Source organism: Ixodes scapularis, unplaced genomic scaffold (assembly GCF_016920785.2).
Source record: "Ixodes scapularis isolate PalLabHiFi unplaced genomic scaffold, ASM1692078v2 PGA_scaffold2__306_contigs__length_199485367, whole genome shotgun sequence".
Classification (NCBI taxonomy): domain Eukaryota; kingdom Metazoa; phylum Arthropoda; class Arachnida; order Ixodida; family Ixodidae; genus Ixodes; species Ixodes scapularis.
In genome coordinates, this window is record NW_024609857.1 from 163,880,852 (window position 1) to 163,904,605 (window position 23,754).

General features: G+C 46.3%; 1 protein-coding gene and 1 non-coding gene across 2 annotated transcripts in view; one reads left to right on the plus strand and one right to left on the minus strand.

Annotated features, from left to right (window-relative positions):
* Nucleotides 1–462: 462 nt before the first annotated feature.
* On the plus strand, nucleotides 463–535 carry Trnar-ucu. Its single transcript has one exon. It is a non-coding gene; the product is annotated as a tRNA-Arg (tRNA).
* A 1,194-nt stretch (nucleotides 536–1,729) lies between these two features.
* LOC8029574 (sodium-coupled monocarboxylate transporter 1) overlaps nucleotides 1,730–23,754 on the minus strand; it is a 127,813-nt gene continuing 105,788 nt past the window's right edge. The window contains exons 13-15 of the mRNA XM_040219960.1: nucleotides 20,551–20,717; nucleotides 3,618–3,715; nucleotides 1,730–1,836 (exon numbers count right to left, since the gene is read on the minus strand). Coding sequence (XP_040075894.1) covers nucleotides 1,730–1,836; nucleotides 3,618–3,715; nucleotides 20,551–20,717 — 372 coding nt within the window. The remainder of the gene's footprint in view (nucleotides 1,837–3,617; nucleotides 3,716–20,550; nucleotides 20,718–23,754) is intronic.

Here is a 23,754-nt window from a genome sequence, read left to right on the forward strand (position 1 = left end):
AGGGGAACAAGAGGGACAAAGGACAAACAGAAATCTCCAAACACAGCTAGGTGACTGGTGAGCGACCGAAAAAATCCGCCTGGTCCGGGTATCGAACCCGGGACCTCTCCATTACAAGTGGAGCGCTCTACCAACTGAGCTAACCAGGGGTTAGACGTCAGTAGAGCAAACGGGTTTTATCAGCTGCTACCAGTCGAACACCAACAAGGGTGAAGCTTGCAATTTAAAGTTATTATTATAATGCAATTAAATGCAAAGGTGCAAGCGAGCTGGACAAGAATGACGAAAGTAATCCCCGGAGAAGGGCAACAAGAGGGACAAAGGACAAACAGAAACCTCCAAACACAGCTAGGTGACTGGTGAGCGACCGAAAAAATCCGCCTGGTAAATTGCAAGCTTCACCCTTGTTGGTGTTCGACTGGTAGCAGCTGATAAAACCCGTTTGCTCCACTGACGTCTAACCCCTGGTTAGCTCAGTTGGTAGAGCGCTCCACTTCTAATGGAGAGGTCCCGGGTTCGATACCCGGACCAGGCGGATTTTTTCGGTCGCTCACCAGTCACCTAGCTGTGTTTGGAGATTTCTGTTTGTCCTTTGTCCCTCTTGTTCCCCTTCTCCAGGGATTACTTTCGTCATTCTTGTCCAGCTCGCTTGCACCTTTGCATTTAATTGCATTATAATAATAACTTTAAATTGCAAGCTTCACCCTTGTTGGTGTTCGACTGGTAGCAGCTGATAAAACCCGTTTGCTCTACTGACGTCTAACCCCTGGTTAGCTCAGTTGGTAGAGCGCTCCACTTGTAATGGAGAGGTCCCGGGTTCGATACCCGGACCAGGCGGATTTTTTCGGTCGCTCACCAGTCACCTAGCTGTGTTTGGAGATTTCTGTTTGTCCTTTGTCCCTCTTGTTCCCCTTCTCCAGGGATTACTTTCGTCATTCTTGTCCAGCTCGCTTGCACCTTTGCATTTAATTGCATTATAATAAAAGGAGACAAGCTGTAGCGTTGATGTTGCTTTCTTTTCTTTGGTGAAAGAACAGCTGCAAGTGCACCACTGCTACGGTGTATGTAGGTGTTGTGAGGCCAAGTGGATGTGGGCTAAATCTATTTCATGTCTAGTCATTTCGTGGTTTAGTGTAAGAATACTGTCTTGTTATTCCTTTTAACCTTCACAAAGTTCCAAAACTTATATTCCTATAGTCATCGTTGACTTCCAAGCGGTTCACCAGTTTTCTGAGATGCCTCACTCATTTGACTTTTGGGACAAAAAGAAAAGTTCAAGGAAACTTTTTTTTTTCTATTGCATCAGAAATATTTAATAAAATACGCCATTCAGAAATTAAATCAAGCGTGCCGTAACATCCCGAGAGATGCGCCACCGCCGAATTGTGACCCCCCCCCCCCCTACGTTTGCACGAGTTGTTATTTTTTTTAAAAATCACCGAAAGGTTCTCGTAATTGCAGAGACTTGACCATTGGTGACCCGGGCAGAAATGGTGTTACTTAGCCACGGCGGGAGATAAGCGAACATTTCCGACTGGGAGGGACATTCATCATTGGTTCATCACCCCTCTCTGGAATTACAAGTTTCGCAGGTTACGGAATATAAAACTACAATTTGTCTCCTCTTTTTGATAGCACACCGAAAGTTAGCCCGCTATTTAATTTTACCCGATATGCCTTCGACTCTAGGTGGGCCATCTCTCGGTATATTACGGTAGTAAAATGCACGTCACGATACCTTGAGATTTAATTTATCTGGCTTGGATCCGTTCTTCATGAACTTCCGTGAAAATGAACACACGTATCTGGGATCCACAGACTGTTCGTCGTTTCGCTCTGAAATGAGGGTCAAACAAGATGTGCATACCATTAAAAAAAAAGAAAGCAAAACAGCAGAGAATAATAGTCTCCGGGATTCACATGGGTATAGAGGAGAAACTCTGCGCCCTCCTGTCACTTAATTAACATCCTACCCGGCCGCTGTTCGCAAGAACTGGGTATTTTGATCCAACAGGTCAATCGAAGCCACGCAGCCGCACCGATCTCCGTAACTTTTTTTCAGGTCTGCGTCAGTGATTTCCCGTACCGTTTTATCCTCGTGTCTACCGATGATCGTGCACAACCTGAACTCAGGTTTGCACCCATTTTCATGACAGTGCATTGACAAATCGTCATACCGTTGCCCACTCACTTTTTGGTTGTGTTCGCGTAATGTATTGTTGACACATCTTCCCGTCTGCCCCACGTATTTCCTGCCGCACGTCAGCGGGATCTGATAAACTTCGCCTTCCACGCATGCTATTAACGGGCTACGTCGCTTTTTTTCCGGCAGCCTACCTGGCGTTTGTGGACGAGGTCCGTCAGTTTCTAGATGTTGGCGAGTTTTTGTTTTGGTGCAGAAAAAGACACCTTAAGGTTAACGTCATTTTTTCTTCTCTACTAAGAATGATTACTAAAACTAAACAGCACAAGCTAAACACCCAATAGAAAGAACAATAAATTTGTACAGAATTAGTTTAATAAACATATCAAGATCTACATAAATTATATAATACGTATAAAAGTTATTATAGGGTTTCGTATGTTCTCGTGTATGTTTATGGGACACATTTAAAACAATATTGTCTCGAGATGGTTAAGATCTTTTATGGCGTTCGCAGTATATGGAAACGTTACGGAACCTTGAATGCCCTTCGTTAGCCAGCTAAAAAAAACTCTGTAGCTTCAAAGCTATCAAGTTCTTAGTTACCGCGAGTTCTTCTTCTGGACTGCCGACGGAACTGCCAGATTCTGATATGTTTCCCCATTCTGCGATTACCAGAGATCCTAATCATCTAAAGTCAATATTTTTCTTATCCTAATATTCTCAAGCTCTCGTTCTTTTTGTTACCCAGGCTAGTTGATCACATTGGAAGCATTTATAGGCAGGGAGCAAGCCGTTTGCTTCTTGCGCAGGAGTTGCGGTGATGTCGGAGAGACGCCGAGCTCTCATCGGCTCCGATTGAAAGGACAGTGGGTAGAAATCAATACTAGACGCCTTGAGGTCTACCCACTAGTTTCTCGAACAGCCAATAAGAGCTCGGCTTTCTGACATCATCGCAACCCCTGAGCAAGACGCAGACGAACTTGCGCTCCGTATACACTAACGCCCGACTATGACGTCACGGCGCTGCGGTGGCCCTGCTTGGGACACGGCGCATGCGCAAAAGCTTCATTTCACGAGAATCTGGTTTCTGTGCACGCGCATTGCCCACACCTGGTGTGGCCAAACGCAGACTCGTTTGTAAACAATGCCTTGGTCTATATTCTTTCTACTAGGGGAGGGAGAACAGCCAGTTGAGAGAAAGGAATATCAGCAAATATTTACTTAATCCTTAGTCTTCGATGGACAGTTTTGGTAATCAGCTTAGATAATAAACATCTACGCAATCCGGGAACACGTACAGACACAAGACAAAATCGGCTCAGACACTGTAATCTGTACGAAGATGCGTTAGAAACCAACTCTATTTCATTGCTTGCCTGATAAACACATGCGTCGCTCTCACCCTGAAAATCGATCCTGACTAGTATTCAGAAATGTCATACTGTCACTGGAGCGTAAAACTTGCACATACCGAAAATAAGGCTGACGAGCAGTGCCACGGGAAGTGTTGCCACGAATCCAATAACACTTGTCCACACGAACGAGATGTGGTAGAACATCAGGATGCCGCTGGTCAAAAGAGAGACAAAGCCGTTGTGCGAACAAATCAGCCACTTTTCAACTTGGTCAATCTCAATCTGAAGAAATCTAACGATTGCTCTGACTTAATTCAGCGAGGGGCGAACTGTTCCTCGTAACAATGTGCTATTTAAAACGAATATTGAAAAGGTTAATTCGTGTGCTTGAGGAGATTATTGGATTACGTCGTACACTTATCCCAACGTACCACGAGGTTGCTAAAGTTGAAGCCTGGGCGAGTTGGTATGACATTCTTAAAAGGTTAAAACAGCGCAAAAAACGAGGGACAAGGTAAAGAAAGACACGGACAGAGCGAGGCCAGGGAGGTTATCCTTCATTCTAAAAACCGACTTGTACACATGTCCCATAGAATATGATTTTATAATCGGTCTGAAATAATTTACAATGATTGAGGTCGGCTGTTCTACTCGGGGAAGTAGCAGAGGTCGCCCTTTTTGGTTAAACTCACTCACTCACAGCTAGCTCAAGATAAAAAGGTAAAAACACACTCCCCCTCAACCTCACGACCGCACTCACCTTCAAGTCCTCACTCACAAACTCATGTACTCACCAAACTCATGAGCACATGCCCCTCAACGAACTCACGCCCATATCCGAACTCACCGAAATCACAAACTCACGCCCCTCATCGAACTCACTCACTCACTCACTCACTCACTTACTCACTCAGCGACATCAATAATTCAGAAGTACTCCTCGCGCTCACCGTAGTCGCGCCACTGGCGCTCGTGTTGCGCGCGCGTTGTGCGGCTTTTACAGCTTCGCCACGGTCGTTGCCGTCTTGCGCCGCTCCGGCGCCAGTCGTCACGTCGCCATGTGATGAAATGTTTCGCCTTTTTGTTTGTTTCGCTTCGACTCCTTCCGCGCGCCGGTCCCGCGTCGGCCGAGCGCTTGAAGAAGGCGCGCTTTGTTGGGATACAAGGGCGTATCATCGCGAGTCTCGTGAAGAAGTAATCTTCACGGTGTGCACTGTGTGATTCAAGCATTCGCGGCAACTTCGTTCAAGTACTCAGTTAGCGTCTGCATCGCTGTTTATTCAGGGGTGAATTATGATTATTCCAACACGCACCACCGTTTGTTTGTATTTTGTTTCTGCAGAGCATGTTGCGAACTTCTCCTTGATCGTAGGACGGTTTGCGAGGCAATTCGTTTTCAAGTAGAACTATTTCGAAACTCTCTGTCTTTATATTTATCGTTGTTCACACAGTTTATTTCCCTATAAAATAACTGTCTGGTACATTTTTTTTTCTCTGGAAGAAGGAACGATTTACAAGCTTGGTATCATATTATTGTATATTAAATTTTCTTATCTTATCTCTCGTTTTTTATTGCACCGCACATTGCAAATAAATCTGTAACGTTCTAGTCTACCGACTTTGCACTTCGTAAAATAATGTACTTTAAAGATCCTGCCATAAAATCGTGATTGAAGGCAGATACCTTCGGTATTCTTGTTGCTCAAACAATGTGTGCTCGTGTTGAAACCTGTCAATATGTTGAATACGAATATCTGCAAACTATACGTACAAAGTTGTGTTTTCTATTAAAATTTTGAATAGTTTTTGATGATTGGGTAATGTTTAATTTGTCTTCGTTCATTTGAAGGAAGAAACGGCTTACTAGTGGAGGCGCGGGTCCTTATACTTTCGATTATTAAATATCTTCACTTGGAACTATTGGTAGACTAATTCGGATATCCACGCTATAGACCGTTTTATAGTGGATACCGCCATTTTGACTGCACGAGAGAAGAAGGAAAAGGGCCACCGGCGTTTTCCCTCTTGCTGGAGCGGTAAAAAGAGTGAAAGTCCCGGATGAGAGGCTTCGCCGATTTTGGGTGTCTGCAGAGCCCGAACTTTGTTGGCTCTTTCATTTCTGTTTTAAACTCGCAAACCCAATTAGAGCCACAGGCTTGGATGGCGACAATCCTTCGGTCATCGGGACACCATTGCTCGGTCATAGGGTGCACAAATAAAGACAAAAAGCGTCGAATACTGTCCGAGGACCTATGTAGCTTACACGGAATCCGGCAAGTGCGGCTGCAATGTCTTCAAGCTCCATCGCTTCCCAAATGACCCCGATCTTCGGTGGCCATGGGCAGTGCCGTACCAACTCGTTTATGAGTGGGGGGGAGGGGCAGACCCCAGACCGCCCCTTCCCCGGGGCGCACGTTTTTACTAGTGATGGGCCGAACTTTTGCCGATTCGAAAATTCGGCGGAGCCGAACTTTTGCCAAACTTTCTAAAGATTCGGCAAAGGTACAGCAAAAAATACACTGTTACCAGACTTAACGTTATTATTTAGTTTTTTAACAAAAAAAAAAAGGTTTTGTTTTTTGTCTTAACTTAAATACAACATGTAGTGCCTATTGACACAATTATTACTAATAATAAGGTGAGTGTATTAAGGTGGCGATGCAAGCGAGTTGGTTCATGACTTCTGAAATTGGGAGACAGCGCGCAAAAAAAACGAAGACGACGAGAGAAGAGCACAGGACAAGCGCTGACTATCAACTGAAGTTTTATTAAAAACGGCTCAAGCAAGAAAACACCACACAGTCAACCAACGCCAAACAACCAATGGCGTGTCGCTCACCAGTCATCTATAAAATCTATCTCTTTTTTGTGAAGATAAACAGAAGGTTGGCTGACGCAGTGCCCCGCGCCAGCTTTTTCTTGCAGTTTTTGGATTTACGGCTGCAATTCACTGGGCAACATGTGTGTTGGCGCTACAACCCGCGAACCAAGAAGGAAATTCTGCCATACGATTCCGCCCACTCCAAACTTGTGAAACGAAATATTGCCACGTCATGCCTCCAAGCTTCACTGTACAGGTCCTGTCACCATGCCATGCTTGACAGCTATGAAGCCCAGGTCAAGCGACTTTTAGGAGCAGGATTTCCTCTTTCTGTTTTGCTTGGTGTCTCTCAGACACTCTTGAAAAAAGTCAAGAGCGGTTCTCGGGAACCAAAAGTAAAGTCTAAACAAAGGCCTCAGGTTGTCCCATATTTACATAAGGTTTCACATAATTTAAAAAAAAGTGGCTAACCGGTTCAATGTGCCAATGGTTTTTTCAGCGCCTCAAAAATTAGCACAACTTTTCCCGCGCGTAAACCAGGCAAGCAGTAACAAGATGACATGTACTGTTAAGCATGTCAACAAGTTCGTGGATTGCGTTGTGGGTGTCATCTACAAAATTCCATTGTCATGCGGACGGGTTTACATTGGACAATCGGGACGCTGCGTCAACGAGAGAATGCGTGAGCATGCGAATTCCCTGCGGTCAATGTCCGGAGGTCACTTGTACGTACATTGCAGAGACTGCCAGTGTCACCCCGTCTTCCAAAATACCTTAATCATTGGCAGGGGGCGCACAAAAGTGCAAAGAGAGGTGCTGGAGGCGCATGCTATCGAAAAAGCTGGCGCGGGGCACTGCGTCAGCCAACCTTCTGTTTATCTTCACAAAAAAAAAGATAGATTTTATAGATGACTGGTGAGCGACACGCCATTGGTTGTTTGGCGTTGGTTGACTGTGTGGTGTTTTCTTGCTTGAGCCGTTTTTAATAAAACTTCAGTTGATAGTCAGCGTTTGTCCTGTGCTCTTCTCTCGTCGTCTTCGTTTTTTTGCGCGCTGTTTCCCAATTTCAGAAAATAAGGTGAGATTCTACAAGATAGCTGTGTCGGAGTCGCTTTTAATGTTTACTGGCAATTTTAGTGTCTGCTTGAAGAATGTGGCGCGACAACGAGGTTGGGTAATAGCCGGGGCAGTCACGAATCGCGCTACGAGAGTTTCAATTTTGAGGCCTTATCAGCGCGGCCTGCAAGTGTGTGTGGTGTAAATGCAAATGCACTAACACTGCGTCTTTACTTTCTCTGGGAGTCACCGTTCCGTGCGTGAAAGCGAATGCGACGGTTGCTGACCCTTCACCAGAAGAGATAACAATATTGTAAATACGCATGTCTTCCATCTTAGTCACTTGATGTCAGCTTTGCTTGAAAGTGTGTGTCCCATATTCGCAATGTGCCGTTTTTAACCTTTAAAATTCCGGTTTCTGATGTTAGGACACACGCGGACGTTTAGAAAGATGGGAAGAGTTAGGAATGCCGAATGTGCAACGTCGAGCGTGTATAGTTTTGTGTTTGGCTTTATGCAGACAACTGAAAATCGCGAAATAACGCGAACTAAAAAACAACATTGTTCTGTTAGCACAAACTACTTGTGAGCCGAAAACAGGATTGTTATAATAATAATAATAATATTATTATTTTTATTTGCACGTACTTGAAGGGGCCCATGTGGTGGTGTGCGGGGCTAGGCATATAGGTGAAAACCCTTACTCAGATTAACACACTACAGCGCACTACTGCAAAAGTACACTCATTCCTTACACACGAAAAAGAAAGGAAAAATTCGAACGAACCGCGCTGACTGACAACTCGTTTTTATATACTTTGTCTTTTTTTATGTATGGAACTACTGAATTTCCCGAATCACGCGCATCAATTTCCTAGACGCCTAGAAAATGTTTTTCTTTTTCTGTCAGGTTCAAAGATGGTATATTGATACAGTTTTCATAATTCCCGACGATGTGCTCGGCTTCTATAATTTCTCTCGTTAATTGATTAGTTTTCCTACCTAAAATTGTACAAGATGGCAGGTGAACCTCGCACCGACAATCGCTGCAGTGTATGCCCAGGTGGCCAGAGTTAGCTCTGGTACTATTGTTTTTGTGTTCACGGAACCTATCATTAAGGAATCGTCCAGTCTGCCCTATTTTTATTTTCCCACACGAAAAAGGAAATGAGTACACCACTTCCTCCGCGCACTCGCCGAAGCTGTTCCGATGTTTCTTCGTACAAATTTCTGTTCGGTGGGAATATGATGAGTTAACTTGTTTGCACAGGTTGGCAAGCTGATTAGGAGCAGAGAAGACAGCGTCGACGTGTAACTTATTAGAGATTTTTTGATGCCATGAGAGAACCTGTGTATGTAGGGAAGAACGACTGGTCTCGTGGTTCTATCTCTGGCTCTTAGTGTGACAGATGTTCTTTTATTTTTGGTTTTCAGGATACTCTCTGCAATCGATGTTAATAAAGAGATGGGAACCCCGGCAGATGTTATTCTTAAAATTTGCGCATCAAAGCTTACTGAAATGGAGTGCTCGCAAGAGTTTTGAAGAGAGTTGTTTAGACATAATTATACAATTCCTTTTTTACCAGCTCTGAATGGGCTGATCTGAAAGGAAGAATGGTTTTTTTCACACCTTGGCTCATATATGTCACTGAAATGGAGTACTCGCAAGAGTCTTGAAGAGAGTTGTTTTAGACATATTTTTACGATTCCTCTTTTAACCAGCTTAGAATGTGCTGAATTGAAGGGAAGAATCGGCTTTTTACCCCTTGGCTCATATGTCCCTAAAATGGAGTGCTCGCACAGTTTTTGAAGATAGTTGTTTAGACATAATTTTACGATTCCTCTTTTAGCAGCATAGAATGTGCTGAATTGAAATGAAGAATCGTTTTTTTACCCCTTGGCTCATATGTCACTGAAATGGAGTGCTCGCAAGTTTTGAAGAGAGTTGTTTAGACATATTTTTACGATTCGTCTTTTTACCAGCTTAGAATGTGCTGAATTGAAAGGAAGAATCGTTTTTTTTTTACCCCTTGGCTCATATGTCACTGAAATGGAGTGCTCGCAAGAGTTTTGAAGAGAGTTGTTTAGACATATTTTTATGATTCCTCTTTTTACCAGCTTAGAATGTGCTGATTTGAAAGGAAGAATCGTTTTTTTTTTTACCCCTTGGCTCATATGTCACTGAAATGGAGTGCTCGGAAGAGTTTTGAAGAGAGTTGTTTAGACATATTTTTACGATTCCTCTTTTTACCAGCTTAGAATGAGCTGAATTGAAAAGAAGAATCGGTTTTTCACCCCTTCGCTCATATGTCACTGAAATGGAGTGCTCGCAAAATTTTTTAAAGAGAGTTGTTTAGACATATTTTTACGATTCCTTTTTTAACCAGCTTAGAATGTGCTGAATTGAAGGGAAGAATCGCTTTTTTTACCCCTTGGTTCATATGTCACTAAAATGGAGTGCTCGCAAGGTTTTTGAAGATAGTTGTGTAGACATAATTTTACGATTCCTCTTTTTACCAGCTAAGAATGTGCTGAATTGAAAGGAAGAATCGTTTTTTTACCCCTTGGCTCATATATCACTGAAATGGAGTGCTCGCAAGATTTTTGAAGATAGTTGTTTAGACATAATTTACTGAAATGGAGTGTTATTGCGAGCACTCCATTTCAGTGAAATAGAAGCCAAGGGGTAACAAACCGATTCTTCTTTTCAATTCAGCACATTCTAGGCTGGTAAAAAGAGGAATCGTATAATTAGTGATAAACAACTCTCTTCAAAAATCTTGCAAGAACTCCATTTCAGTAAGCTTTGATGCGCAAACTTTAAGATTAACATCTCCCGGATATCCCATCTCTTTATTAACATCGATTGCAGAGAGTATCCTGAAAACCAAAAATAAAGGAACTTCTGTGACACCAAGAGCCAGAGATACAACCACGAGACCTGTCATTCTTCCCTACATACACAGGTTTTCTCATGACATCAAAAAACTCGCTGATAAGTTTAACATCGACGTCGCATTTTCTGCTCCTAATAGGCTTGCCAACCTGTGCAAACAAGTAAACTCACCGTATACTACTCTATGTTACCATATTCCGATCGAACAGTAAGCTGTACCAAAAAACATCAAAACAGCTTCGTCGAGTGCGCAGAGGAAGTGGTGTATTCATATTCCCCTTCCTGCGTTAAAACGTACACAGGGCAGACTAGACGATTCCTTAATGATAGGCTCCGTGAATACAAAAACAATAGTACCAGAGCTAACTCTGGCCACCTGGGCATACACTGCCGTGATTGTGAATGCGAGGTTAACCAGCCATCTTGTACAATTTCAGTTAGGCACAGTACTCAATTACCGAGAAATTATTGACGCCGAACACATCATCAGGAATTATTAAAACTGTATCAGTACACCATCTTTCATCCTGACAGAAAAATAATAAACATTTTCTAGGCGTCTAGGGCCGTGTTCTGAAATTTGCTCGATCCGACTACGGAGTAAAGATTCAGTACCGTGGCGTTTCAAGATTTATTCACGCTTACTCGATGACGTCAGAACTCGCGTTCCACAAGCGGGTTGTTCACTCCGGAGTAATTACTAACGCTACCGTCCTCGATCGGGGGATAAAGCCGGATCAAATCGAGTAAATACGTCACGTGATCTGTTCGTCGTCTGCTTCCTGCGGTGACAGTCGTCAAAGCTCGTTTGCTCCATTGGCTTTGGCGGCAGACGTTCGAAATAACGAAGAATGAGGTGCAGCCATTTATGTGCTGTTTTCAACGCAGGAATTGATTGCACCACATCCAGACCGTGTACCTTCCCTTAGGAAGGTATACTTATTGCTATTATCAGAGAACGAGCGTAAACAGGAGCTTCTCCGCATCCTCGTCCTCGGTGGCAACTCCGTATTCTTACGTTAAAAGATGAAAATGTTCGAACGCAATAGATAATGTAGAAGTTTTTCGGTTTTTCTTTCTCCCCAGAGTGTGTGTAATGAGAGGATAACGCATGTACAGTAGTGCACGAAGATTTTATGTATACGATCAGTCAACAGCCCAGCCCCCCCCCCCCCCCCCCCCCCCCCCATCACGTTTACCTCCCTAATAAATTGTCTATAGCGGTTTCGAGGTGCTCTCTTTGACTTTATAATTTCGCAATTCACATCTCGCAATTCTGTAGACTTGTCACATCTCGCAATTTTCTTATTCGCAATTCTGAGGCCCTTGCGGATTTCCTAAAAAAAAGACAATCCGGAAGGCTGTGAGTTCGTGTCCTTCGGTGTTGAGGACATGTTTTATTCGATCCCTCATGGTGAATTGATGCTAGCTGTGGAGAGTGCGTATTGGCAAGTGGTTCGTTGGCCTTCATGAACTCGACGAGTGTTGCGGTGGATTCCTTTTTGGAATTATCGAGTTTTTACTTGAATTCCACCTATGTCACGTTTGAAAGTGAAATTTACTTGCAAAAGAGTGGGATCTGTATCGGATCGAGTGTGGCACCGGTCCTCAGTGATATATATCTGGCAAGATGTGACAGGTCTATAGCAAGGTCTTTGGGTTGTCGGGTTTTGAGAGTGTTTCGGTGTGTGGACGACTACCTAGTGCTGTACAATGACAACCAGAGCCCTAGCCCTCAAGGCGTGCGTTTGGATTTCTTGGCCTGCTTTACGAAGTGCTCTTTCGGTTTATCCTTTAAGTTCGAAACACCCTCAGGAGGAGCACTACAGTTTTTGGACCTGAGGCTTACTATGCAGCCGTCGCATACATGTTGGTCCTATGAGCCACGTTCGAAGAAAGGGGTTCTTCCATTCGGGTCAGCGCATTCTAAGCTTCTGAAGAGGGCGGTTACTACGGCGTGTATGAGGGCTTCTCTGCTGAAGTCATGCTACCATGGGTGTGAGGACAGTCTATCGTTAACTGAGGGAGTACCAGTGATTTGCAATGTGATGTCAACCACCGCACTCCTTTTGTATTATGCGCACTAGGGGTTGTGTATCAGATCCCCTTCACATGTGGTAGGGTAGGGTGTACATTGGACAAAGGGGAAGGTGCGTGAACCTGAGGGCGAGGGAGCATACCCTTTCTCTCCGTTCCTCCCCTGCTGGCCACTTAGCGGTACATTGCAGTAGGTGCGGTTGCGTACCTATATTTAATGACTTGACGATCTTGGCCCGTAATAAAAGTAAGACCGCCAGAGAAATTGAAGAGTCATTTTTCATTTTATCAAAAGGGGAAGGGCCGGGAATGTGTGAGCGCACCGTCGGTGCACTCGGGGGATGATGAAGTCCTTTTTATCAAGGAGAATGGCAGGCACGTGTGAGGGTGATGACGTGTAGAAATATTGTCGGTTGGGTTGTATTTTTGTTTCTTGATTGGTTCTTTCCTATGCGCCCTGCGTTAATTTTTCTGGTTCGCTTGAAAATTAAACTTTAGTTGATAGTCTGCGCTTTGTCCGTACACTTCTTTCACTCGTCTCTTGTCCTTGTCAAACTTTGTGCGCTGTTTTTACGTTTGAAGATGCTCAACCAACTCGCCCAATTTACCTTCTTGTTTTAAATTACTGGTAGATTTTCTGTTCTTGAGGCAGAGAATATTGAAGAGAACCACACTCGCAAAGGCTCACAAACGCACAGTTACCGTGTTGCCTACTCCGCACCTCGCCGTAACCGCTGTTTGTACTAAACTGTACGATGGTAACAGCACGACTGCTCGGCGTCCATTTGCAATCCATGGCCCCCGTCGCGTTCGCGCGCGGGCTCAAACATTTGCCGAATTTTCGCTGAATCTTTGCCAAACTTTCCTTAAAAATTTCGACGTGTGCCGGACTTTGCCGAATCTGAAGTTCGACAGATTCGGTTCATCTCTAATTTTTATGGTGCAGACGATTGACCCCCTAGCAACGACGCGCACAATTGGCTGCTCGGCAACGCGGGGGGACTTAAACTTCGGATTTGGACGGTGCATGTACACTCGAAGCGCGTTAACCCGCCCCCCCGCCTGCGTTCACGCCGCTTTGCGGCGGCAGTATGCAGCTACTAATTACAAAATTATAAACCCACTTAAGGCCCCCCCCCCCCCCCCCCCCCCCCCGCCCCGTACACGCCGCGTAGCGGTGTCCAGCCGGCAACCCAAGCCCCACTGTCCTACATGAACCTCGGTAAATAGAGACCCATACCGTTTAGTTAAGCGAAGTTTCGTCGACAGCATTCGTTTTCTGCAGTGTTAATCGCACAAAATAAATGTTGTAAATATCGCCAAACGCCTCGACAAAACAAAATGCTAAAAAAAAAAAAATATAGAAGAAGTAACCCCACACCGTGAATCGAACCAGGGTCCGCTACGCATGAGGCAGATATTTTACCGCTAAGGTGTACGCTACTTTTTTTTTTCTTCTTTATTGCCACTAAGGTGTACGCTACCGCTTTGGAAACTCGCGTTGCAACCGCTGCCTATATTGACGGCGGCAGCGCCTATCTCCACGTACCATCCAATCCGGCGTGGGCGCCGTTGCTGGGGTGTGTATCGCCTTCGCGTTAACAATATGCCCCGCGGGTCGGGGGACGGTGCCCTTGGTATTCCTTGGGCGGCGCCGGCCAGTGTTTGCCCTGCCCAGTGGCGGCTGTTTCAGGTGGGGGGGGCAAAACACATGCCTTGCCCCCCCCCCCCACTCTGAGAACTGGGGGGGGGGGGCAAGCGCCCCCCCCTTGCCCCCCCCCCCCCCCCTCTGGTTGGTACGCCCATGGCCATGGGTTGCGTCCATAAACCAAAAAAGACGTTTCCTCAACGCCATTCACTCGACTGTGCTCGGAACATTTTGTGAATGGAGCGCGCACCGAACGCTGTACCGCCAATGAACATGGGGTACGCTCGCAAGGTGCGTGCGAGCTTTCTCGTGATAATTGCTGTTTTAGCTTGTACCTTTTTGTAACTGAATTTATCTTAATATTGATATTTTGAATGGTGACACAGACTCGATTTTATCATCTGCAACACTTAGTTGAAGGCTCAGTTCCGCCGCCGGATGTGGCTAGAAATTGTCAAAAAGTTAGTTCTATCGAATTTCCTGAATCGTGATCTCCTGCGCGATACCAGAGAGCCCTGAACTTATCTTGATCCTCACAACGCGACTACATTCTTTTTATTTTCAAAATTAGTACATAATGTAGCTGGGAAGAAACCTTCAATTTCTGTTGCTGAAAGCTGAAACATGCTCATGCATCGATTGCGAAGCGTTGAATCATTGATCGACTGGCTCTGGCAAATGGCACATCTCGACTTCGCGGTTTTTATTTCTCAACAAAGGACGCACTCGTCGACACGAGATCCTCAAATAAAACGTCTATAAACATTGCTTGTCAACCTCGAAGGCAGCTCACTCCGGCTTGAAGGTGTTTATAAACGTTTTATTTGCGCTTACTTACTCGTATAAATATAAATTATGTTGCTAAAAATACAATAGCGTTCGTTGTAAACAACTGAGACGTGCACCGGGGCGAGCTGTACAGGTTTATAAATATTAATATACAGAAAACATAAATAATATCTCAATACTATTCGCGGCGAGAAGTTTGGGTATCACCGCTGTCACAGAGACCGGCTGTTCCAGAAACCGACGGGGGTCGTGCTGACGTCTGCGGAAGAATAATGGCCAGTGAAGTAAACGACCGCCTTCGGCGGATGAGCTCGCGGCCAGGCGCGTGTCAGGTTACGCAGGGAGCGCTTCGGTGAAGCGACCGCATGTTCGGTGTTTCTTCGTATACACAACCTAGAGTGGTTTTGGGGGGTACACAGGTCTCTGCAGCCCCAGATTTACGAGGCGAGCTGGCGGCTCGCTGTTGGAATGTGTTTTTTCGTCAGCGCTCACATTGCCTGGCGGGTCTTAGTGTTTAGAAGAACCCTGCTTTAGGGTCAGGGGTCAGACCGAGGGGGCAACAACCTACCGTGGGAACGAAGAAAGTGCGGGAACCGCGGGGTCGCCAGGACTGACAGTGCGAGAGAGAACTCTAAGGCGGACGGACGCATCGCGACGTCGAAGGATGCGGCGAGACCCTGTCGACGGCCCCACGCCAGGCATCGGACGAAGCTTCCAGTGAGTGTGCGACCGCAAAAAGTGGGCGTGCGGGGCCAGTGAGCCGCGCCCACGGTGTGCCAAGCCACCCGCCGGAATTTCTCCACCTCGGACGGAGGTGGAGAAATTCCGGCGGGTGGCTTCTGTCGAAGCCACCTCTTATTTTAGTTTACCATTTGGACTCTCTTAAACTTAGTATTTTTCGAGTACTGTCTAGGCAACCCCGAGCATGAAATTGTAAACCGTTATACTGTGTGTACCTGTGCTTCTGCCGTTTGATGTCTACGTGATTTTTGCATATTATATAGCGCCTAATTATCTACCCTATCCCTGTCAAATTAAACGTCATTTATATATCCTACACACGCCTCCGTCTCTCTTCATTGGTAAGACTCTCCACCAGAGCGTGGCCCTATCGCTCGGTCAGCGGTCCCCTTCCTTCAAATCGTCACTCGGGAGGCCTACCGCCTTCCTGTGACAACGGCCTAGTGGTGTTTTTTCACAACCCAGAATGAGGATACTTCCACTTCCTCTGATGGTTCAGGCATGCCCAGGCAGCACACAGTATTGAGCCAACATTGGATTTGATGTGGCAAAGGATAGCCCAACAATAGCCATTGGTTTTCCAATAATGGTGATACGTTGGAATTGGCTGGTGAACGTTGGACTGTCAAAGCCAATAGCTTTTTAATATGAGATATACGCTGGCATAAGCTGTCCAGTATTAAACTGTCGAAGCCACTGACTCTCTGATATTGGCTATACGCCAGCATAAGCTATCCAAGATTGAACTGTTGGATGCAATAGATTTCCAGTATAGACGCTTTACACACGCGCCAAATTACAGCCGCCATGGCTGACCTTCTCTTGTCCTACCGAGATGCCGAGCAACTGAAACAGGATTTGACGATCCTCTACAAAGGCTGATGCTTTAGAAAAGGACACAGTTGAATCTAATGTGGCAATAACCTGGCCTGCTATGGTAATGATGAAGTGAAATAAACGAAATAAGAGGAAACAAAAACTGAAGGTCAGTTATGGCGGCGTCCATGCACAGCTGCTGCAAAGCGTCTATATGGCACATACGCCGGCATAATTCGTACAATATTGAACTGTCAGAGCCAATTGCTTTCCAATATTGGATATACGCTGGCCTAAGCTGGTTAATAGACAGTTTTAGTGGATCGTACGCTATAGCTTTGCGTACGCAAAGGAATTACGGCTCGTGAGTGCGCATGCGCAGAACGCAATAGGAGGGCTAGCGTATTGCGTACGCACGCAACGCTGGGGATTTTGCGTTGCTGGCTAGCGGGCCTTGCGGGACGCTCTCGAGAGATCTCGGACCCAACGAGAGCGTCAGTTTCAAGATGGCGGTTGCCTCGACTTGCGCAGCAAGGGCGACATGCTGTTTTCGAAGTTCTGTGTTAGGTGAAATTGCGTGGTGTTCAGCTCGGCGATTCTTTCTGGGACCTACCGCGGTCGAATCAGATCGCCGTGCAGCTGAAGGAGTGCACAGTGAAAATTCGCCACTCGGAATGTGCGTCGACGCTGCGATCTGCTCAACGCTAAGCCTATTCCCACAGTTCATCGCCGACGGACGAACGACTCTAAACGAAATCGCCGAGGTTCTCGCTATGCACTGGACATCAGGGTCATGAATTTCATTCCACGATAGCATTGATAAAAGGTGCCGTTTCAACGGGACGAGTGACGGAGGCTCCGTGACCGAATTTGGCTACGCACTCGTACTTGTAGCCTCTGTACCCCGCAGAAAAGCGCGCTTGACGAGGCAGCTGTGGCTTGGTTTAATTTGAAATAAAATGATTGGAAACTTTTTCTTTTTCAATATTTCTTTCCATGAGCATGGTTGCGCTATAAGCACGCGGAATTCTACGGCTCTAGCAAATTTAACCAAGATCATGCGCGGTGTTCACTCGAAAACGGAACGCACAACTAAATTCGGTCCGAGCAGGTCATTTTTACCGTACGCTATACTATTGCGTATTGCGTACGTAAGATCCAGCGACGCTATACTAAAACTGTCTGATATTGAACTGTCAAAACCTAGAGTTTTCTAATTTTGGTGATGTGCTGCCATAAGCTGGTCAATATTGCACTGCCATAGCCAATGACTCATCACTATTGGTATAAGCTGTCCAGTATTGGACTGTGGGAGCCAATCCCATAAAAAATGGTCTATGGGCGTCTACGGAAAATCCTATGGAGAGCTATCATCGTACATGGCCCTTTACGGTCAGCCATAATATGATATAAGCAACCATAAAACGCGCTATAGGTATTTACAGAATAATCTATGACTTCAAAGCTATAGAATCCCAACCATTCCTATTTCTATAGCTGGCTATAGAATAATATGTGCCTATAAAGCGATAGTCTTGCGACAATTCAATTTCGTTTAGCGAGCTGCAGAAAAATGTACGTCCTTAATGATATAGGTCCTAGACTACTCAGTGTGCTTTAGCCGGCTATAGAGGGGTGTACGTCCCTAAATCTATAAACTAGCGAATATTAAATTTTCTTTAGCCGAATCCATAGTGTTTTATGCCACCAATATAGCGGCGAGATGTTCTGGTGGCGCCCTCCTATGGTTCCCCTTTGTGACGTCATTGCCTTGCGAACAACAAGTTCGATGGTGTTTGCAAATAGCATGGTGGAAGCCTGAAATCATTGCGCTCTCGAAGAAACACTGCCAACACCGTCGAAATTAAATTTCTTTCATTCCTCTTATTTCCGTCGATGGTATATCCTTTCCGACGTCATAGTCAGCTTTTGGGCCAATCGTGGAAGGCCGACCACAGCGACGCTTTCGGTCGCGCACGTCGCCAGTAGGCCTCCAACATTTCAATCTGCTTCAGCCGGCTATAGAGGGATGTATGTCTCTCGAGCTATACACTCGCGACCATCCCATTATTTTAGCCGGCTCAATGGTGTTTCATGTCGCCTAGGCTATAAACCCGCGACCTGTTTTGCACTGCAGAGGCAGGAAAGTGAAAAAGAATCATTCAAGCGCTTGCTCGAGGCGAGAATTTTATTTAGCCAGCTTAATGGGGCGTACGTAGCCGGTGCTTTATAACCGCGATCACAAAAGCGTCCTTAGCTGCCTATAGGACTATTGCGGTTTTTGCTGGCTGCTCTCCCTTCGCATTGCCTTATCAGGGCGTCGAGGTTATCTCAATCATCCGATTTTTAGATTTAATTATATCTGACTCTTCCAGTGTAATTTGTAAGTGTATGTATAGTAGCGTTAATGTCTTGTCTTCAACTGTATCCGTGTCCCGGCCATGTTTGTATTTCTTTCTGCGTGCTGTATTTATTTTCCTGTGCACATTTTGCCGCGCGGCAAATGACCACGCCAAGCCGCCGCGAAGCGAGCCGGAGCCGAAGAGCGCAGATACGTCAATGCGGAGAGCAAGTCGTCTGCTTCTTGCGCAGGGATTGTAGTGACGTTAGAACGACGCGGAAAATCGATTGAAAGGATATTGGGTATGATGTCAGAACGCCGAGCGCTTATTGGCTGATTGAAAAAAAAAATAGTAGGTAGACCTCGATGCTAGTTGCCTCGAGGTCTACCCACTATTTTTCCGCATGGGCACTTTTCTTCCTTTCTCATCAACCATAGAGAACTAACCGTGAGAGCTAACATATCCATTGCGAAGCGAGCGTCAACTTAACTTCCCCAGAAATGTACAGAAGGGTCACATAACCCGCCCTTCCTCGACGTCACCTCGCAAACCTTCATCAAATCCATGGCACATCAGGGACCTTTCTCATGAACGCACGCCACTAACCGAACTCGTGAACTCGCTGAACTTACAAACTTAATCCACTCGCCGAACTCCTGCACTCACCGACCTCATAAACTTACGCGACCTAACCGAACTCATGAAATTACTGAACTCATGAAGCCACTGAACTATAGTGAACTCACCGAACTCGCACCTCTCACTCACCCTCACCTCAAGCGTGATCGGTTAGGGTGAGTAAGTGCACTCATGGGTGACTTTTCGCGAGCCATGGGAAGCAGAGGTACAAAATATCCTTATGGAGGGAAGGGGGGAGGGGGGGGGGCAATTTTAGTGGTGGTTGCTGCGCGTTGAAACAAATGTCATTACAAACAGTTATTCAAGGACACTGAATATAACTGACAGGACAAGTACACCGGGGAATTCTTTCAGTTGGCGCACGGTGAGCTTCCTACGAATTCGATAACACTTCGGTCTCTCGTAAGCTTCGAGGTGCACGAGCCGCCGAAACACGAAGGAAGAGAACGAGCGTGTGCTGGGGCCCGGCTATCCGAAATTGATGCTATGCGCCTGATATTCTGTCAAAGACATCAGACCACTTAAACATACTCAAACAACATGTGCACAAAACGTATCTTGAGGGTATTTCAAATAAATATGTCAGTTGAGGCAAAAGTAAGCACGTGAATGAGCATTGTAAAAAGAATGAGCGGTGTACTGTCTAACGAGACAAATGAGCGGCAGCAGAAGTGAGGTGCCCGTAACGCGTCTCCGACTGGCGCGTTTAGCGTCTTATTCCGCCCATACATTGAAAGTGGTCCCAATATATGACGTCACAAAAGCCGGAGTGTCATTCTGCCGTGCGGTACGATCCTGGCGGCTGGGTGTAGAATTTTCAGAAAAAGGCACGAGCGAACGCGAGTGTCGCTGCTGCCGCTACGGCGTCCCATCTCCCAACTGCCGAAGCTTCCGTGGACTGTAAAGCTGGGAAGCGAGGTGCAGCACATAACAGGGGTCTGCCACGCCCACCACAACTGCTTTGACAGCGCCAGGATCGAGGCCCGGGACAGCGTGACACTTTTGTGACATCATCAGACGGAAATCGAGGAACCACGTTTTAGGATGCGGTAAAAAAACACACCAATCGAAGACGCGTTCCGGGCAGCGTAGCAGAAGCAGAAGCAACCAGATTCGCCAGCTGCCGGTGAGATCTGGCGGCACCACATCCCTCTCTCTTCCTTTTTCGGTCACTGTCTACGCGTTCTATTTAACAGTTGCACGCATTGTACATCCAAGATCTGTACAAGTTTAAAAGTCGGCCCAACCGTCTGTTGGCCCTCACCTTGGCGCTTGTGGTCCGTCAAAGGATCCCAGGCTGATGCTCTCGTTAAACTTCGTGCAACCAGTCGTCGACGTGGGTAAGAAGTTGTTGTGTTTGGGGTGCAGGGATGAGCCCACTGTGAACCATATGGATACCGCGATGCCAGTGATCATGCCAGCCAGCACCCCCTGGATGAAGCCAGAAGTGTGTTATGACACTGCGAGTGATGGTGCTGGTGCTTGACACTAACGCGAAATACAGTCGGCACCAAAATATATTTTCACGAGCGAACGATTGCGGGGCCGGCGAAAGGTCGACACGTAGCGCTGGAGTCAGTCCAACATTAAAGCAAACATAGCTGGGACAAGATTGCCCTGCGGGTTCCATCTTTGCAGCACGGGGGAGCTTGGTAGTGTGGCGCCGTTTGCAAAGCGCGCTTTCAAACCACCACCTTTCTGCTTCGAACTTGCGCCGGTCACGCAAGACTGTGCGCGAGTCTTTTCCTCCCTTGCTCGCAGAGAACAGGGATATCTTTTTTTTTTATTATTATCGTTCGCTTCTTTAACGTTATTGACGCCCGCCAAGCTGGGAAATATTATAAATGACAGTAGCTATCAGCAAAAAGCTTTGCAAATGATAACTCTCCGGCAAACACCCCTAGATTTAAAAGTGGAAACGGCCCAGCCATTCTCGCTCTCGGTGTACTCGTGACGACGCAGCGCCGCGTTCGGCGATTTCATCGTTCCTGCCGACAATCACTTAAGCAATTTTTTTTTCGGTGCCGATTGCTTATTTATCTGAATTATGTTTGGAGACTAGAAATTATTAATGTAACGTAGCGCAATATCCCCAAAGATGCCTCACCCCCGAAAGCTGGCACACCCCTATTTTTGGCACTATTTTCTATGTCTTCAGAAACACCGAAAGCTAGCCCACTTCCAGGAATTGCAGGGCCCTGGCCAAAGGTGAACTTGGAAAAACTCTGTTTGTGTTACTTAACCACAGCGGAAGATAAGCCAAAAATCGCTGAAAGGACAGTAATCTTTGGTTCATGGCCCCTTCCTGCGATCACAAGCTTCGATAGTCACAAAATCTTAAACTTGCAAAATTTCCACCATTTTTTTTTTTTTGGGGGGGGGGGAATGAAAATTAGTTTACAGCTTATTTTCGTCCAATTTTCTATCGATATTAGGTGGCCCGTTTCTCTGGATATTACGGTGTGCGTTGTGACTACAGCGCGGCTGAAATCAAACTGCATTGCGGGTCCCGAACCCAAAAATGTTGTTTGCCAGGTGTATGACGTCGCCGGTGACGTTTTGCAGCTTCGGCTTTTCCCGAACGCTCGGAGTTAAATATTTTTCAACTCTCCGGGTCGCGCCTCTATGGTGCCTGGAACGCAACTCCGAATGGTGTGTTTACCCATAGCCTCCTCTACACTGACAATGCCTGGCAGATCGCCATGAGACGCCGCCGCCGAAAGTGAAAAAGTAGAGAGGCAGACAACGGATGAGAGGAGAAGCATGTAATGAGCGCCCCGCTGCGGCGAGACGCCGAATCACACTTGTCCTGAGCGATGGGATGTCCGCTCGTGCTCCTCGCGTTCTTTGCGCTACCGCTTCTTTTCTTGGCGGGTTTGAAAACCATGTTTCGGGTCCTTGCCGCAGCTAAAGCTGTGCGTTGACTACAGGCTCCCCGAGAAATACTCTGTGCCACCAGATCCTCTCGCTCCAAATCTGCGACCGGGCGCTCTATGGCTCCATCGTCAAACTGACAGGCTTTGTGAGTATAAAGGAGGCTACGGTTTACCACGTTCGAAAAAGTGGTCCTTCAAAAAGTGGTCCTGATGACGTCGTAGATGTGTCACGTCGTTAGGTGTGCACTAGAATGGTGAGGCGTGTCGCCCGGCGGCCGTGAGTGTGTCGCGATGTGCAATAAGGCCGGCGAGGGCGCTGTAGGTCAGAGCGTGGCCATCCGACGCCGGACAGAAGCTAAGCGGTCACAGCAGGGATGCTTTATTCGCCGTGAAATGGTCGTATACTTCCTTTGTTTTTGTCTGTTCAGTTTTTAGAAATATTAAGTTCCATCCTGTCTCACATCCCTGTGAAAAAGCGTGACTTGCACGAGCGGCATAAGCTCATATTCAAAGCGCAAATGCCGTTTGGGAGCAATGAATTGTATACATAGTCGCACTTCTTTAGATTTTTTTTTGTTTCGTTTTGCTGGTATAGCATAATGATCGTCTAGCTCATCCTATATGCCAGCATTAAGAAAGCGAAATCTGGGAATGATACGATATGCGATGCGTTCTTTTCCACTTTAGTTTCAAAACTTTTTTATTTTTTGACAGCTGTACTTTCCAAAGACGTTGCCATGCCGACAATCATCGCGTTCATTCAGGCTTAGGAACGATCAGAATCGAAAGACTATCTAAAAAATGCGGTGAGGTCATTGCTCATGCTTTGCGCTTTAAGTGAGGTAAGGCAAAGCGAAAGCCTCCTGCACCATTCGTTGCTGACTAACGCGCCCGGTATTGCAGCTACAACGACATATTAGTTCCAAAGCGAGCGGCGCTCACTCACCGGGGCACCGCCGTGTTTCCCCGCACCCCTACCGAGCCAGTCACGTGATTTAAAAATCCCTCTCCTAGGTACTGCGGCTAACTTTAGCCGCGGTTAGCGCTTCAAGCAAACGGGCCCTGGTGTCAATGCATCCTTTTGTGTAGCAGGGATTAATAAAACCGACCTTTTTTTACTTTTGGATTATCGGCCAAAGCTTATAGATCAGAAAATGTCTGAATTGGTTTCGTATAGTGAGTGTGCATCATATAAAAATAAACACTCGTGACTGGCAAGATGAATGGAGTAACTTCAACTGCTGTCTTTATTGAAGAGCAATCTCACTTGGAGAAATTTGTTTTCTGTGATATGTCACACAGGTTTCACGTTCTTCTCAGACTTTAGACGTTCTCGCCGGTGAAAAAGCGGCGAATCTCCGACAGACGCAGGAAAGATAAAGCAGCCATTGCTTTGACTAGCAAACATAAAGCAGACGAGGTTAACTGCGCGAACCGCGCCAACCCGCCGATGCCGTTAAAGAGTGAGGAGTCTCGCCGCACACGAAAGGGGGGGAAAAGTATTTGGGAGCGAACTTGCGGACACTAACCACTCTCACCTCTCGGTTCTTAGCAAACAAACCTCGGCGCCTCGGGACACCTCGCCAGTGAGT